At 40.3% G+C, this 18,882-nt stretch overlaps 1 protein-coding gene and 1 pseudogene across 1 annotated transcript in view; both read left to right on the forward strand.

Annotated features, from left to right (window-relative positions):
- USP8 (ubiquitin specific peptidase 8) overlaps positions 1–18,882 on the forward strand; it is an 84,637-nt gene that overhangs the window by 28,667 nt on the left and 37,088 nt on the right. The window contains 4 exon segments of the mRNA XM_017896203.1: positions 352–437; positions 9,406–9,568; positions 12,959–13,001; positions 15,700–15,844. Of these exon segments, the coding sequence (XP_017751692.1) occupies positions 352–437; positions 9,406–9,568; positions 12,959–13,001; positions 15,700–15,844 (437 nt within the window).
- LOC108544818 (40S ribosomal protein S20 pseudogene) lies at positions 15,870–18,192 on the forward strand (annotated as a pseudogene).

Below are 18,882 nucleotides of genomic sequence, written 5' to 3' on the forward strand. Positions count from 1 at the left end.
AAAAAACTAGATACATATTTTTAATAAGAAAAGATACTTTATTCTTGAAAGCTTTGCTCTTTGGCACTTATAAATAACAAGAATGTTATTTATACTTTTTAATGGTGACTTATAAATAAGTCAAATTTATGAACTAGTGGATCCTTTTAACTTACTAATGGTATGAAGACATACTTTTGAGACATTTGGAGAATAAATTATACATTTATGTAGGTTAAAAGTTTTAAAATCTTCCATCGTAATAAAACAAACTTCCGTTTATATAAGCACCATGAGTTTAATGATTTTAGCACTAATGTTACATGCAATGCCCGGTACTAACAATATGGGATGGTTTTCCTATAATTTTAGGATTATTTCCATTCAGTTCTTGGACCTGCAAACATCAAAAAAGCCGTTGAAGAAGCTGAAAGACTCTCTGAAAGCCTTAAACTAAGGTACAGATATTATGAAATATTTAAAATAATGTAAATTTAGAAGATAAAAATAATATTTAAGATTTACTGATTTATATCTGATGATTTGTATAATATTCCAATTTTTTTTTTTTAGACAGAGCCTTGCTCTGTCGCCCAGACTGAGGTGCAGTGGTGCGATCTCAGCTCACTGCAAGCTCTGCCTCCCGAGTTCACGCCATTCTCCTGCCTCAGGACTGCAGGTAGCTAGGACTGCAGGTGCCCACCACCATGCCCGGCTAATTTTTTGTATTTTTAGTAGAGATGGGATTTCACTGTGTTAACCAGGATGGTCTTGATCTCCTGACCTTATGATCCACCTGCCTTGGCCTTCCAAAGTGCTGGGATTACAGGCGTGGGCCACTGCGCCTGGCCCCAGTATTTCTGAGTTATAATATTTGTAAGTTTCTGGCAGTATTCTTTAGAAAAATTTAATTCTTCATATGTTCTTTGGTGGATTCTGCTCCTGGACACTATGCTTATGGGAATGAAGTATTTACTGTTAGTTTTGATCTGCTTAGTTACAGAAGTTATTTAAATTTAGAAAAAAAAACTGATTCTGGTATTTGCCATGACATTCTTTTTTTTTTTTTTTTTTTTTTTTTTTGAGATAGAGTTTCATTCTTGTTTCCCAGGCTGGAGTGCAATGGTGTGATCTCAGCTCACCGCAACATTTACCTCTCGGGTTCAAGTGATTCTGCTGCCTCAGCCTCCTTAGTAGGTGGGATTACAGGCATGTGCCACCATGCCCAGCTAATTTTGTATTTTTAGTAGAGACGAGGTTTCTCCATGTTGGTCAGGATGGTCTGGAACTCCCGACCTCTGGTGATCCACCTGCCCCGGCCTCCCAAAGTGCTGGGATTACAGGCATGAGCCACTGCACCCAGCCATTAGTCATTCTTTAAAATTTAAATTGTTTCCCTTATCAACAACATAATGCTGTCATGTAGCTCCTAGTAGATAAATTTCTGCCTGTATCTATAGCATAAAAAATGTTAATAGATAAAACCAAAAGCATTCTCAGCAATATGATACAGGAGACAACAATGGAACTGGTTTTAAGTGATATAAGCTGCCAAAGCCTGGCTAGTGAAAAACGGCAAACTGAGAGATGTTTGATGCAAATAATAAATAGAAGGAGGAAACCGAAAGATTTAACCAGGGTGACATATTTCTTTCCTGGCTTGAATTTTTTTTTCACTGAGAGTGTATCATATGTTACTTGTATTTAAAAATATTCTGACCAGGAGCAGTGGCTCAGGTCTGTAATCCCTGCACCTTGGGAAGCCCAGGTGGCCGGATTACTTGAGGCCAGGAGTTTGTGACCAGCCTGGCCAACGTGGTAAAACCTTGTCTCTACTAAAAATACAAAAAAAGTGGCAGGCAGCTGTAATCCCAGCTACTCAGGAGACTGAGGCAGGAGAATTGCTTGAGCCCAGGAGGCAGAGGTTGCAGTGAACTGAGATCTTGCCACTGCACTTTAGCCTGAGTGACAGAGTGAGACTCCGTCTCAAAATAATAAAATAACTCTCAACTTATAAAGGAAGTCATCGAGAAAATGATTCATTATTTAGATATTTACTTTTTATGGCGTGATAGAATGGCTCATCTTTCAGTGTAATGAGGTCCCTGTTACTAAATAACCGCAGGGTCCTTTGCAATTCTAAGGCTTTTTAAATGTGCTTTTAATTTTTCCTGTGTATAGGTTATTTTGCAGCTAGATGTGGAGAACGTTTTCACTCTATTTTTCTCCCTGTCTGTCCTCTCCCAGCCTCCTGCCCCATGTTGGTGTCTTTCATGGACATTTAGAGCAACTCTGTGTGAACATATCTTCATATCTGTCCTGTCCTAATTCTGTAATAAGTCAACCACAGAGCTCTTTTCCTCCTTTAAGTCTCTGAAATCTGCATGACTAGGATTTCTCTCTTGTCAGGCCGGCAGTCTGAGAACGGGCATGAGGGTATATGCTCTCTGGGTTTGGAGAATAGATCATAGCTTTAAAGTGAAAGCCCTCAACATCTTGGGATAAATTTTCTGCTAAATTGTGCCCAGTCATCTGACGTCATGGTCTACGACCGTGGAGGCGTGTGTGCCCAGCAGGGTCCATGGCCCGCTGTCCCCTGTCCCAGGGGTGGCTGCACGGGCTCTGGGGTGGCCACTATAGACATAGCCCCAGATTCTGAAAAAAACGCTTTAGCAAAAAGACCTAGAAAGTGGCTAGAAAACAGATTTCAATATCACCTGCCTTTAAGGAATACTTGTTAAGCATTTGTTTGCCTGTCCCATTTCTTATTATTGTCTTTTTTCATGGACACCTCTCATACCATAGACTTAATCCATTTCTGTTACATTCATGTTAGGGGAGGTCTTAGACGTAATTTTGACCAAGTCTGGAGGTATCAGAATCCTAGTAAAAGGGATTAAGCAGGTAAAATAATCACAAGTCAGTTTCAGAGAGCATGCCTCACTCTCACTTCAGCTTACCAACTGAAGATGCAAAGTAGGAGAGACATCAGCTCTAATTAAATTAGATTTATGGAGACTGTAGAACAAATGCAAGGTAGGCGGTAAGGTGTGGATAAGAGAAGAAAATAGGAAAAAAGAATCTTAAAGATTTTTCATTTCTGCTCTCAAATTGGATTTAGGCTGACGGTGCTTACTTCTTAGGACAGACAGTTCACATACTGTTCCAGCATAGAACACTGCTAGAGAAGAAATATAGAGCAGTAGGTAAGTGTACGGAGCCAGACTCCCTGGGTATGGATCCCAGTTTTTTTCTTATTAATTTTGTGAGCTTGGGCAAATTACTTAGCCTCCTTTTGCCTCAGTTTCCTCATCCGTAACTAGGATAATCATAAAACCTACCTCATAGTGCATTAAGAAAATTAACATTTACAAACACTTAGATGGTGTCTGGCACAAATCAAATACTCAGTTTGTGCTATTTTCGTTGTTATTAACAGTGGAAGCATTCTTGTTCTGTAATACCTTTCGTCCTGGCACTCTAGTGATTTGCATTGAGGAGGCAAGGTAAAACAGTTGCATAATTTTGCTCTTTCACTTCTGTTTCTAACAGTGAAATGATACTGGCAGGAAATGATAGGCAGGAAAGTGGTGTTGATGTTTCCATAGAGATAATAGGGATATATGCTTGCTATTCTATGACCAAGTTCTTAACACAGTGCAGTAGAGAAGTGGGGGAAGTGAGCATACCAATAAGCAAGGTCCTGCTGGAGATTTGAGAATCCATTATCCCTGCGTATTGCCTAAGCAGATGGAATATGGTGAAACATCTGTTTTTGTAAAATTCTATCTGAAGTTACTCAGTTTTTCTTTTCTCCTCTCACATCTATTGATGGGTTCATCATTCACTTTTGTTCCATTTATTTTATTTTAACACACTGATTTTCATAAATCTGTTGTTTTCCCAGTAGAACTTTATAATTTATTTTGAAATATTTTCTAATTTCCCTTTCTTCCTTGACCCGTGGATCATTTAGAAATGTGTTGATTTCCAAATATGTGGGATTCTTCTTATATCTTATTAATTTCTAATTTAATTTTATTGTGGCTAAAGACATCCAGTCCTTTTAAATGTATTCTTGTTTTATGGCTCAGCATATGGTCTCTCGGTGAGTGTACCGTGTGCACTTGCAAAGAAAATGTGGTTGTTGAATATATTGTTCTCTATATGTGATTCAGGTCAGAATGGCTGATAATGTTCAGATCTTCTTTGTCTTTACTGATTGTGGGGTAGGGGTTCAAGTTATAACAATTACTGAGAGAAGGGTGTTAAAATATTTAACTGTATCTATTTATGCCTTTAGTTCTCTCAGTTTTTGTTTCATGTATTTTGAAATTCTGTTTTTAGGTACATAAACATTTATGGCCGTTATAGTTTCTTGATGAATTGACCCTTTTATCATTATGTCCCTCTTAACCTCTGGGAATATTCTTTTTTTTTTTTTTTTTTTTGAGACAGGGTCTCTGCAACTTCCACCCTCAGCCTCCCCACGTAGCTGGGACTACAGGCACACACCACGACGCCTGGCTAATTTTTGTGTTTTTTGGTAGAGATGGAGTTTTACCATGTTGGCCAGGCTGGTCTTGAATTCCTGACTTCAGATGATCCGCCTGCCTTGGCCTCCCAAAGTGTTGGGATTACAGGCGTGAGCTGCCACACCCCGCCCTCATCTTCATTCTTACAGGATTCTATGTTGACAGGTTTTTATTTTCCCTTTTGTCACTTCAGAGCTGCTGTTCCACTGTCTTCTGGCCTCCATTGTTTCTGATGTTAAGCATTTTTTTCTGCCTCATTTTCATGTTCTTGCTGGAATTCCAGCTATACATACGATAGGCTTTTTGATTTTGTCCAATGAATCCCTAAGGCTTTGTTCTGTTTTGTTTTGTTTTAATCATTTTCTCTTTGTTTTTCAGATTGGATAATTTTCTTTTTTTTTTTTTCAGACAGAGTCTCACTCCGTCTCACCCTGGCTGGAGTACAGTGGCACACGATCTTGGCTCACTGCAGCCTCCACCTCCCGGGTTCAAGCAATTCTCCTATCTCAGCCTCCCAAGTAGCTGGGACTACAGGTGTGTGCCACACACCTGGCTAATTTTGTATTTCTACTAGAGATGGGGGTTCACCATGTTGACGAGGCGGTTCTCAAACTCCTGACCTCAGGTGATCCATGCACCTCGGCCTCCCAAAGTGTTGGGATTACAGGCGTGAGCCACCACGCCCAGCCTGGATTGAATAATTTTTATCACTCTTTCATCCTTTTTTTCTTTTGAGACAAGGTCTCACTCTGTTGCCCAGGCTGAAGTGTAGTGGCATGACCCTAGCTCACTGCATCCTCAAACTCCTGGGCTCAAGCAATCCCACCTCAGCCTCCTGACATTGGTAGGACTACAGGCACACACCTCTGCTCCTGGCTAATTTTATATTTTATAGAGATGGGGTCTTACTATGTTGCCCAGGCCAATTCTTCCTTCAAATACTGACTGTTTACTTTGTCGTCTCCAATTTTCTGTTGAGTGAATTTTTTTCAGTTACATGTTTCAATTCTAGAATTTCTTCCTTTTTTTTTTTTGAGACAGAGTCTCACTCTGTTGTCCAGGTTGGAGTATAGTGGCGTGAACACAGTTCACTGCAACCTCAGCTTCCTGGCCTCAAGTGATTCTCTCACCTTCACCTCCTGAACAGCTGGGACTACAGATGCACACCACCAGCCCAGTTAGTTTTTTCGTGTTTTTTTGTAGAGACAGGGTTTCACCATGTTGCCCAAGCTGGTCTCAAGCTCTAGGCTCAAGCAGTCCTCCTACTAGGGCCTGCCAAAGTGTTAGGATTCTAGGCATGAGCCACTGCACCCAGCCCAATTCTAGAATTTTGGTGTGGTTCTTTTTTATAGTGTCTATTATTTTTTGCAGAGATTTCCTATTTGTTCATTATTGCAAGCACATTTTCATTTATGCCCTTGAGCATAGTTGTAACAGCTGCTCTAAAATCTTTGTATGCTAAATGCATCATCTTAGAGTCAGTATGCAGTGCCTTTTCTTTTATTGTTGTCCTGTTTTTCTTTTTTTGGTACTAGTAACTTTGGACATTGTGAATGATAAATTTATAGGCTCTGCACTCTTCTTTGGTCCTCTGAATAGTTGTTGTTGTTGTTGTTTTGTCCCAATAAGCAGTTAACTTGGCTATACTCAAACGATAAGTTTTCTGTCTTGTCTATGGTAAGTGACAACCGACATTCTTTTCAGTTCTTTTAGACTTAGCTGGGCGCCTTAGTATCTTTCCCAGGTGTGCTTAATTCAGGTGTCAGCTGGCAATTTGGGCAAGTCTATACAAAGAATTTGGAACTCTGGTTCTCTGGGGTTGGGGTTTCTATTGGAATTTTAGCTGTTTTCAGCACTGAGGCCTGCCTTAGGTGTGAAACTATAAAAAATGGGAATCTTACTAATGCCCTTCGTTTCTTTCAAGTGTCAACCCCATCTACTTTCTTCCTGATTATGGCAGTTTTCCAATCCTTCAGGTAGTTGTAGGTCATCCAGAGGTTATAGTTGTGAGAGGTTCAGAACAATGGAAACTACTAAGTCATTACCAAAATTAGAATTCTCTCTCCTACCTTTATTTTTTAAAGGATAGCATTTTTAAAATAATGTGTCATAATCACCATGTTCCTATCAATATTAGTGATCATTTCAGTCAATGGAATAAATAATTCAGAAGGAATTGCTAAGCATAAAGATAGAAATTAACTTCTTAGGCCAGGCAGGCTGGCTCATGACTGTACTCCCAGCACTTTGGGAGGCCAAGGTAGATGGATCACGAGGTCAGGAGTTCAAGACCAGCCCAGCCAACATAGTGAAATCTCATCTCTACTAAAAGTACAAAATAATTAGCTGGCCATGGTGGTGGGAGCTTGTAATCCCAGCTACTTGGGAGGCGGAGGCAAGGAGAAACACTTGAACCTGAGAGGTGGAGGTTGCAGTGAGCCGAGATCACGCCACTGCACTCAAGCCCGGGTGACAGTGTGAAACTGTCTCAAAAAAAAAAACAACAAAAAATTAACTGCTTAATGGCTGGACATGGTGGCTCACACCTGTAATCCCAGCACTTTGGAAGGCCAAGGAGGGTGAATCACCTTAGGCCAGAAGTTCAAGACCAGCTTGGTCAACATGGTGAGACCCCTTTTCTACTAAAAATGCAAAAATTAGCTGGGCACAGTGGCATGCGCCTGTAATCCCAGCTACTCAGGAGGCTGAGGCAGGAGAATTGCTTGAGCCCAGAAGGTGGAGGTTGCAGTAAGCTGAGATCATGCCTTTGCACTCCAGCCTGGGCGACAGAGCAAGACCCCATCAAAAAAAAAAAAAAAAAAGGAAATTAACTGCTCAAATATTTAGAGGAGAAGCCCTATTTTCCTAATATTTCTTTGACTTGAGGAATAACACAGCTTTGTGTGACATGCTAATTTCTTCTACACGAGCTAAAGATGTAATTCTTGTTCAGTGCATGAATGATCTTATTGATAGATGGCACATTTTTGGTCACTATTAACATGATGTTGAAAATGTGTGGTACCAAATAATTTTGAGTTCAGAAGTCATTTTTAAAGTAAACTTAAAATTTTAAATATGTGAAGCTGGCACAATTCTTTGAATAGTCGCCTTTTCTGTATAGTTTTTTCTGTTTATTTAGAAATTTTTCATTTTGGAGTATTCACTCAAAAGAGCATATAAGTCTGGGTATGGTGGCTCACACCTGTAATCCCAGCACTTTGGGAGGCCGAGGCGGGTGGATCACCGGACATCAGGAGTTCGAGATCAGCCTGGCCAACATAGTGAAACCCTGTCTCTACTAAAAATACAAAAATTAGGTGGGTGTGGTGGCATACACCAGTAGTCCCAGCTACTTGGGAGGTTGAGACAGGAGAATCGCTTGAACCCAGGAGGCAGAGGTTGCAGTGAGCCGAGACCACGCGACTGTACGCCAGCCTGGGTGACAGAGTGAGACTTTGTCTCAAAAAAGAAAAAAAAAAAAAAAAACAGCCAGCCACAGTGGCTCACACCTGTAATCCCAGCACTTTGGGCGGCCGAGGCAGGTGAGTCACCTGAGGTTAGGAGTTTGAGACAAGCCTGGCCACATGATGAAACCCTGTCTCTACTAAAAATACAAAAATTAGCCAGGCGTGGTGGTGTGTGCCTGTAGTCCCAGCTACTCAGGAGTCTGAGTCAGGAGAATTACTTGAACCTGGGAGATGGAGGTTGCAGTGAACTGAGATTGCACCAGTGCACTCCAGCCTAGGCGACAGAGTGAGACTCTGTCTCAAAAAAAAGAAAGAAAAGAAAAAAAGAGCATATAAAATGTAAAGATACAGTGAAGAATAATAAAATGGAAACTATTGATTCATCTTTTACTAATTATTGACCCTAGTCAATTATTTATTTATTTTTTTCCTTTATATCTGTTCTATCTTCTCTCTCTCTGTCTTTAAATTTGAAGCTCACAGGCATTGCTGAGCATTGATAATTAGGGCAAACAAGATTACAGGTCTATGGTAACATACAGTCTGTCCTGGCAATAATAGCAAGCATTGCCATTCATTCATTTATTTATTTATTTAGAGATGGAATCTCACTCTGTTACCCAGGCTGGAGTGCAGTCACATGATCTTGGCTCACTGCATCCTCTGCCTTCCCAGTTAAAGTGATTCTCCTGCCTCAGCCTCCCAAGTAGCTGGGATTACAGATATGTGCCACCACGCCTGACTAATTTTGTATTTTTAGTAGAGACGGAGTTTCACCATGTTGGTCAGGCTGGTCTCGAACTCCTGACCTCACGTGATCCACCTGCCTTGGCCTCCCAAAGTCCTGGGGTTGCAGATGTGAGCCACCGCACCCAGCCACCTATAATTTAGTAGGGAATAGTTCTAAATTCCTTGGATATCTGCTAACTGTAGTTCAGATAGCTGTTTAACTGCCAACAAGTTGGAAATTTCAGTGAAGTCATCCTTTAAAAAAACGTAACTTGGGACTTTGGTAATACTTTTCACTGCTTTTGAATGCTCCTTTTACATTTTATCCTAAATTATAAAGTAAGTGTGATATTTGGGCTGTTTCTTTTGCAGAAAGAATTAGGACTTTTCTTTGAAAAGCAAATTGCAGCAGATTTGAATCAATATAAAAGGTTGAAATTAGTAGGAGAAAAGAGCAAAAGCACTAAATAACTTCAACTTGAGAACATACAGTTTCTTTTTAAGAGTTCTGGGCAATTTGAAGTAAATCCACAGATGACCTCAGGCGGTAGATGTGTGAATTGTGGTGGAGGGAGAAAGCATGTAGCCATGAAATAACTCAAGGCGGGATACCAATTTTACAGAACTGAAACTCCTTTAATTTCCACAATTAACACCAATAAAAGACAATCTTAACTTATTTTTTCAACTAGATATGAAGAAGCCGAAGTCCGGAAAAAACTTGAGGAAAAGGACAGGCAGGAGGAAGCACAGCGGCTACAACAGAAAAGGCAGGAAACAGGAAGAGAGGATGGTGGCACGTTGGCTAAAGGTTCTTTGGAGAATGTATTGGATTCCAAAGACAAAACCCAAAAGGTATTTCAATTTTAATGTGTGAGTTAAAAGACCATTTCTGCTTGTCAGATGATTTGCTTAAAAAGAGTTGAGATACCACTATAAAGTTCTTTTAGGCAACAAGGATAAAATTTAATGTTTTAATTAGAAATTTATTTAAGGCTGGGCATGGTGGCTCACGCCTGTAATCCCAGCACTTTGGGAGGCCGAGGCAAGCAGACCACCTGAGGCCGGGAGCTCGAAACCAGCCTGGCAAATGTAGTGAAACCCCATCTCTGCTAAAAATACGAAAGTTAGCTGGATGTGGTGGCGCGCCCCTGTAGTCCCAGCTACTAGAGAGGCTGAGGTGGGAGAATCGCTTGAACCCGGGAGGCAAAGGCTGCAGTGAGCCGAGATCGTACCATTGCACTCCAGCCTGGGCAACAGAGCAACTCTGTCTCGAAAAAAAGAAAATAATTTGAATTAAATATTCTAGTCTCAGTTGACTTCAGATTTTTCTATGAATTTCTATAGCAATATTTTCTGTGCGTTAATTCATTAAAAACGAATTAATGCACAATATTTTCTGTGCATTAATTTGTTTTATTAGAAGTTAATTCTAATAAACTTAATTAGAGCAATAGAAAGATCATTTGAGCTGAGCTGTGATTTATTATATCTGCATCTGGTCCTATGTCAAAACTTTTTTAACCACTCTGGGACTGTTTTCATGTTTCCCAAATTATAGTATTGAAATAGACGATTTTTAAGTTTCTTCTTTCTAATCATGTAATTTACATTAAAAGATTTAGTATACTACTTTGGTACCAAGGCTTTTATCTGTTTCTGAGGTCTCATTCTTTTCATTCTTTTTCGTTTGCTTTCTCCTCTCTTTTCTCCCCTAGTGTTCCCCTTTCTCTCTCTCTCTTTTTTTTTTTTTTTTTTTTTTTTTTTTTGGAGACAGTCTCATTCTTGTCTCCACAGGCTGGAGTGCAATGGCGTGATCTTGGCTCACTGCAACCTCCACCTCCTGGGTTCAAGCGATTCTCCTGCCTCAGCTTCCCAAGTAGCTAGGATTACACCCGCCACCACATTTGGCTAATTTTGTATTTTAGTAGAGACGGTGTTTCACCATGTTGGCCAGGCTGGTCTCCAACTTCTGACCTCCAGTGATCTGCCCGCCTCAGCCTCCCAAAGTGCTGGGATTACAGACCTGAGCCATCATGCCTGACTCTTTTTTTTTTTTTGAGACAGAGTTTCACTCTGTTGCTCAGGCTGGAGTGTAGTGGTGGGATCTCAGCTTGCTGCAACCTCTGCTTGCTGGGTTCAACTAAGTCTCCTAGGCCTCAGCCTCCTCAGTAGCTGGGATTACAGGCACCCACCACTACCCCCAGCTAATTTTCATATTTTTAGTAGAGATGGGGTTTCACCATGTTGGCCAGGCTGTTCTTGAACTTCTGACCTTAAGCGGTCTGCCCACCTTGGCCTCCCAAAGTGCTAAGATTACAGGAGTGAGCCACCGCGCCTGGCTTCTCTCCCATTTTTTTGCATCTGTTTAGTGACTACTTGTGGTCTTTTCAGCTACATCATCTCTTTGCCAAAAGCCATCAGTGACTTAGTCTGTAGCTACCAGCTATCACTGTACCTCCCTTCCTTTACCTCCTTGGAAACTATCCTTCCTAAAATATAAGTTGAAATCCATGGGAAAATTTCTGCTTTGATTTTTTTTCTTAGGCGTTTTGTAGCTTTTAGTTGTCATTCCATGTGGACAACTAAAAAGTCGTTGTTGCCTGGGTGTGGTGGCTCACACCTGTAATCCCAGCACTTTGGGAGGCCAACATGGGTGGGTCATTTGAGTCCAGGAATTTGAGACCAGCCTGGGCAACATGGAAAACCCCATCTCTACAAACTTTTTTTTTTTTTTTTTTTTTTTTTTTTTTTTTTTTTGAGACGGAGTCTCGCTCTGTTGCCCAAACTGGAGTGCGGTGGCCGGATCTCAGCTCACTGCAAGCTCCGCCTTTCGGGTTCACGCCATTCTCCTGCCTCAGCCTCCCGAGTAGCTGGGACTACAGGCGCCCGCCACCTCGCCTGGCTAGTTTTTTTGTATTTTTTAGTAGAGACGGGGTTTCACCGGGTTAGCCAGGATGGTCTCGATCTCCTGACCTTACAAACTTTTTTTTTTAGAAATGGAGTTTCACTCTTGTTGCCCAGGCTGGAGTGCAGTGGTACAATCTCAGCTCACTGCAACCTCCACCTCCCGGGTTCAAGCGATTCTCCTCCCTCAGCCTTCCAAGTAACTGGAATTATAGGCATGCACCACCATGCCCGGCTAATTTTATATTTTTAGTAGAGACGAGGTTTCTCCGTGTTGGTCAGGCTGGTCTTGAACTCCCAGCCTCAGGTGACCCGCCCACCTTGGCCTCCCAAAGTGTTGGGATTACAGGGGTGAGCCACCACGCCTGGCCTCTACAAACATTTTTTTTTTTAAATTAGCCAGTTGTGGTAGTGCACACCTGTGGTCCCAGCTACTCAGGAGGCTGAGGTGGGAGGATCACTTGAGCCCAGGAGGTCCAGGCTGCAGTGATCATGCATCTGCACTCCAGCTTGAGCATTAGAGTGAGACCCTATCTCAAAAAAAAAGGTCTAAGTGGGTCCTTTGTTTCCCCATCTGTAAAATGAGTTAGTACCTTACAGGATTATCCCAGGTTGTCTTGGTTAAAAAATGTAAACTACGTAGGCCAGGCACGGTGGCTCACGCCTATAATCCCAGCACTTTGGGAGGCTGAGGCAGGTGGATCACAAGGTTAAGAGATCAAGACCATCCTGCCAACATGGCAAAACCCCATCTCTACTGAAAATACAAAAATTACTTGGGCGTATAGCACGCACCTGTAGTCCCAGCTACTTGGGAGGCTGAGGCAGGAAAATTGCTTGAATCCAGGAGGCGGAGGTTTCAATGAGCCAAGATCGTGGCATTGCAATCCAGCCTGGCAACAGAGCGAGACTCCATCTCAAAAAAAAAGTAAACTACATAAGCAATACTTTGTATTAGTTCATTTTGCTTTAATTATGTGGTGGAGGACACTGAATTGGATAGCCAGAATTTTTGTTTAATTGTAAGAAGTACTTTCTGATCAAATTAAATATTAAATTTCTGTAGCAGTTTGTGCTGTTAAATTGTATTTGGTCTTTAATTGAAGTAAATTTTGAGGAAAAGTTCTATGATTCTGAAAGGTTGCTAGTTACTTTAGTTGTTGTCTACTGTCAAAGAAATCTTTTATTATCATTATTATTCTTCTGCATTTTTATAAAAAGCCAGTACTCTGCACACTTCATTTCTTAGAGTTTACGTTTAAGTGAAGTAAATGAAGTATTAAAGTTGAATTTTTTGTGTCTATGAAAGTTGAAACTTTTTTTTCCCCTATGCAATAGAGCAATGGTGAAAAGAATGAAAAATGTGAGACCAAAGAGAAAGGTAAGTGTGTACAGAAAGAGGAAGTTGTTTTAGGTTCTGACTGAGATCTTTTAATCAGAATAAGCATCAGGTTTTATACAATGAGATTGTCAGCATTGTTGTCTAATCTCTGTGTAAGCTTCATCATTTTTCCTAGTCTGTACGATTATACTGAAAATGTCTGAGGCTATTTTTATGTATTTATGGGGATATTTGATGAATAATTTTAACCTTGCATGTTAAACTGGTAATACGCAGTTGAAAAATGTCAAAACCAAAGCTTGTACTTGTTTTCTTTTCAAGACGCAGTTTAGCAATAATGGCTAAGAGCATGGACTCTCAGAAATCAAACTAAGTTTGAATACTGGTTCCTCCTCTCCCTTTCTGTGTAGTTTTCAGCATGTTACTTAAACATTCTGCCTTTGTTTCCCTGTCTGTAAAGTGGAGATTATTATTTCATAGGGTTGTTGTGAGAGTTGAATGAACTAATATATGTAAATTCTTAGAATACATGGTAAACTTTAAGTAGGTCTTATTATCATTTATGACTAGGTTGTAGATTTAATTTTTTCTCCCCACATCCATCCTGTGGTCAAAGACTAAATTATTTAAGAGTCATTTACATCCCCCTTAAAAAAAAAAATCCAGGCCAGGTGCAGTGGCTCATGCCTGTAATCCCAGCACTTTGGGAGACTCAGGCAGGAGGATTGCTTGAGCCCGGGAGTTCAAAACCAGCCTAGGTAACATGGTGAAATCCCTGTCTCTACAAAAAATACAAAAATTAGCTGAGTGTGGTGGTGCACACCTGTAGTCCCATCTACTTAGGAGGTTGAGGTGGGAGAACTACTTGAGCCCAGGAGGTTGAGGCCTCAGTGAGCCATGATCACACCACTATACTCCAGCCTATGACAATGAGACCCTGTCTCAAATCCAAACCAGTAATATGGAAGTTATCCATAGGTGGTGTTGACGCTCTAGTGACAAATATGTGACCTAAACAAGACAGCAAATTCTCTTCATCTACTAGAGACATTTTCCTCTCAGAAAAGGTTTACCTTTTCTGCAGCCATACCACCTAATGCTCCTGATCTCAGAAGCTAAGTGGGATTGGGCCTGGTTAGTACTTGGATCAGAGAAAAGGTTGAATTTAAACATAATTATAGGTAATAGTAAAATAAATTCTGTACTTAAAATATTTTCATACAACAATTATAAAAATAAATTGAGTGTGCTATAAGGTACTTCCCTAAAAGTTATTACTGATTCATTCCAAGATTAGTTTTTATGCATTCGTTCCTTTGTATTTCATCCTGCTTAAATGTCCTTCTCAGTGGTTTGTTATCAGCTTTTTTGGTCTGTTTTGTTAGCTTAACACTTGATGGCTAGAGATGGAAGGAGGATGATTATTAGCAGCTATAGGTCTTTTAGCATAGGAGCTACTAAGACTACTTTTCTTCTCACAGCTTACTGCTGAAACAGCTTTTTATATAATCTCAACTCTTGTAGTGCCTTTTAATCTTTCGCTTCAGTAGGGCTAAGGAAAAATAGTAACATAGGGAATATTTATTTTGACAGATTGCCGCCCTCCCCCAAAAGTAAATAAATTAAATATTGCGTTAGCTTTACTTAGTTTCGTTTTTGTTAGCCTTCTTAGAAGGTAAAATAATCTTTTTTCCTTCTGGCTGGGAGCTAACAAATGAACATCAAGTAGAATGAGAATTGGCAAATTTTTCTTAAAGGGATAGATAGTAAACATTTTAGGCTTGGGGAACCTTATGGGGTTGGAGATTCCTGTGGTCCCTGACACAACTATTGATCTCTGCTATTGCCGTATGAAAAAATGTGTAAACAAACTAGTGTGGCAGTGATCCTGTAAAAACAGATGGCCATGGTTTTTCAGCCTCTGATGTAGAATAGCAAGCTTTTGACTTGTTATTCTAAGAATACTTGGATATCTAAGTTTTTCGAATAGCTACCATAAGACTGCCATCATAGACTTTCTGAATTTACAACCTTTCCAGAATTTTAGAACCATAGATGTTTCTTTCTTCTAGTTAGCATTTTTCTAATGTCTTAATTTTTGAAAACATATTATTTTCCTAAGACACATATATTAATGTCCTTTATTTTATATTGGTAACAGAGTCAATACCAGATGTAGCTGTAAACTCAACAAAGTTTTGATTTTTAAGTCTTTATAAACAGAGCACTGAACTGGTTTCTTGATAAATGTTAAAAACACAAGGCTGGGTGTGTGGCAGCTCACGCCTATCATCCCAGCACTTTGGGAGGCTGAGGTGGGCGGATCACTTGAGGTCAGGAGTTCCAGACCAGCCTAGTGAACATGGTGAAACCCCATATCTACTAAAAATACAAAAATTAGCCAGGCGTGGTAACAGCCTATGTTCCTAGCTACTCAGGAGGCTGAGGCAGGAGAATCACTTGAACCTGGGAGGTGGAGGTTGCATTGAGCCAAGATCATGCCACTGCTCTCTAGCCTGGGTTACAAAATGAGACCCTGTCTCAGGAAAAAAAAACAAGTTATATTTAACGTTAGTTTACAAGATAATAAATGGTATGATTGGGTAGTAAATATATGGCATCCATATATATTCAGTATAATTTGCTCTTCTAGGAAAAGCTGTTTGTCCTATGTTTTGTGATGTCAGCACATCTTATGCTGTTTCTTGTCACTTATACTGTCTCTCTCAATTCCAAGGAGCAATCACAGCAAAGGAACTATACACAATGATGACGGATAAAAACATCAGCTTGATTATAATGGATGCTCGAAGAATGCAGGATTATCAGGATTCCTGTATTTTACATTCTCTCAGTGTTCCTGAAGAAGCCATCAGTCCAGGGTGGGTTACTGTGTAGTAAAGTAGTATGTTGCGTAGTAAGTAGTAAACTGTGGACCTTAGTAAATGTTACTACTTAGTATCCAAGCTAAATGTGATAGTCTTTTCCTGGTAACCTTTTAAATCTTTGCCTCTTTTGTGTGTGGGGTGGGGAGGGGAGGTGCGTTTTAGGAGCAGAGGTTTAATAGGCAAAAGAAAGAGAAAGGAGAACAACTCTCTCACTTTGGAGAGTGAGGGGTGCCCAAATGGGACTTCCCTAAATCTTGGCTTTTTAAAGACACACTTAACCCTTTTTGAAGGTTGAAGTTACGGATTTGCTAACTTTTTATTTGGCTATTTTCTCCTATTTGTGATATTTAGAATCTTACCAAAAGACAAATGAAGTTGCCTTTTCCCTCTCTCCCCAAGTGTTAACTGATTTTTCCTGTTATTTTCTGTTTATAAGCATGTGAATCATATGTACCAAATTGATTAAAATTGTGAACTAATTGAATTGTTTTACATATTGAAATTCCCTATATTATCTGTGATAGAAGCTATACAAATACTTTGTGTGTGTGTGTGTGTGCTTAAGTTAAAAGAGTATAGTCTCTAATGCCAGACTCTATTGAAATAACTATCACTTACTAATTGCATTATTACTAGCTAGTGACCTAACATTTCTAAGCTCATGTTTCCATCTGTAAAATGGGGATAATAGTAGAACCTATCTTACAGAGGTTTCAGGAGATTTAAATGAGAAACATTATATACACACACACACACAGACTTTAGCACAGGTCCTGGCATGAGTAAGGACTTAATTTAAAATTTTTTCTTTCTTTTTTGGTAAGGAGGCCTTTAATCTATAAAATAATTTAAAGTGACTTGCATGGGTATATTGTATATTGGAAATCATGGCATAGTGGCAGAGCTAAACCTCCAGATACAGGGCTGTTTTCACTATTTCTAGCATTCTTATATAGATCCTGTTACCTCTCTTGGTCTTGGTTTAAAATTATATATTTTTAAAATTAGATAATAAAATCTGTATAGTTCCTGGCATATTGTAGATGCTTGATAAATGTTGGACCTGAAGCATAGAGTGCTTTGTAAATAAGCTATTTAAAAATTAGCGCTCTTAGGCCAGGCGCAGTGGCTCACACCTGTAATTCTGGCACTTTGGGAGGCCGAGGCACGTGGATCACTTGAGGTCAGGAGTTCCAGACCAGCCTGGCCAACATGGTGAAACCCCATCTCTATTAAAAATACTTTAGCCAGGAGTGGTGGCGGGCACCTATAATCCCAGCTACTTGGGAGGCTGAGGCAGGAGAATAGCATGAACTCGGGAGGTGGAGGTTGCAGTGAGCCGAGATCACGCCACTGCACTCCAGCCTAGGCTACAGAGGGAGACTCCGTCTCATTTAAAAAAAAAAAGAGCTCTTTGAGAAAGACGCTGTCAAAGGTGGTGCTCAGCTGTGGTCAGCCCGCTCCTGCTCCTGCTCCTGCTGCACTGCTGTTGCTCTCGCTGAGGAACCAGTTGGTCAGGAAGCCACGCAGCACCTGTGGCTTTTAAAGATACTGGAAAAACACCCGGGGAGCTGGAGGTGGCAGTTCACTGATTTAGAATCACTCTTCATGAGCCACAGCATAAAATCCCTGGAGAAGGTGTGTGTTGACTTGATCAGAGGAGCAAAGAACAAGAGTCTCAAAGTGAAAGAACCAGTTCAAATGCCTGCTAAGACTTTGAGAATCGCTACAAGAAAAACTCCTTTTGGTGACTGTTCTAAGACATGGGATCATTTCCAGATGAGAATCCACAAACAACTCATTAACTTGCACATCCCTTCTGAGATTGTTAAGCAGATTACTTCCTTCAGTACTGAGTCAGGAGTTGAGGTGGAAGTCACTATTGAAGATGCTTAAGTCAACTATTTTAATAAATTGATTACCAGTTGTTAAGAAAAATTAGAGTGCTCAGTCTAATTAAACATGTGAATATATTCCCAGGATTTGAATAGACAAAGTTATAATTAGTCTTTGGGTGGTCTAATCTGTATTAACAGAGAGCTGGTGGTCTTTATTATTGGGTTTACATGGAAGTTTCCCAAAATGTGAGATTTGGACTACTATGAAACTCAAGATTATTTTAGGTTGAAGATTAAAGAACAATGAAATGCACACTGAGAAAATTACTCCCTTTTAATTTATGTTATAGTCCTGTTGAGTCAGTTTAAAGGAGTTTCAGTTTGGTGCTAGTACATCTTTTAAATACTTGCTTATCTCTCTAACTGAAGGGAACAGGTCTCAGAGCTTTCTGTAGGTAACAGTACCTACAACTAGCCGATAGTGATTACTGTATTTTTTCATTATCTATTTTTATTTATTTATTTTTGAGACAGGGTCTCACTCTGCCTGGGCTGGAGTGCAGTGGCATGATTACGGCTTACTGCAGCCTTGACCTCCTGGGTTCAGGTGATCCTCTCACTTCAGCCTCCTGGGTAGCTGGAACTGCAGGCACACGCCACCATGCCCAGCTAATTTTTGTATTTTTTGTGTAGAGACGGGGTTTTGCGACATTGCCCAGAGAGGTCTCAAACTCCTGGGCTCAAACCATCCTCCCACCATAGCCTCCCAGAGTGCTGGGATTATAGATGTGAGCCATTGCATGCGGCCTATCTCTTCTTAAAAGTTTAAGCTTTTTATTTTATTGTATTTATTTTAAATTTAATTTTTATTTTATTTTATTTTATTTTTTTTTGAGAGCTGGTTGTTAAACATTTACCACTGGGCATAACCCATTTCACATTTAGAACTCTAGCAGCAAGGGAAGCGGGAAAAGCAGTGGTTCACCTTCCAGCCTTTGAAGGAACAGAGAGAAGAGCATACCGAATGCTAGCTGCCAAGCCGTCTTCCATTACACACATTCCTAGGAATGTATCCTGCAGTAAACTTGCACATGTGTGAGGTGATGAATGGCTGCTGATGCTGCACTTTGCTGGTAATTGCGTGGAAACAACATTTCTTAACACAATTGCTCTTGAGCATATGTGAAGTTTATT

Source organism: Rhinopithecus bieti, unplaced genomic scaffold (genome assembly GCF_001698545.2).
Source record: "Rhinopithecus bieti isolate Rb0 unplaced genomic scaffold, ASM169854v2 scaffold_27781, whole genome shotgun sequence".
In the NCBI taxonomy this organism is placed as follows: Eukaryota; Metazoa; Chordata; class Mammalia; order Primates; family Cercopithecidae; genus Rhinopithecus; species Rhinopithecus bieti.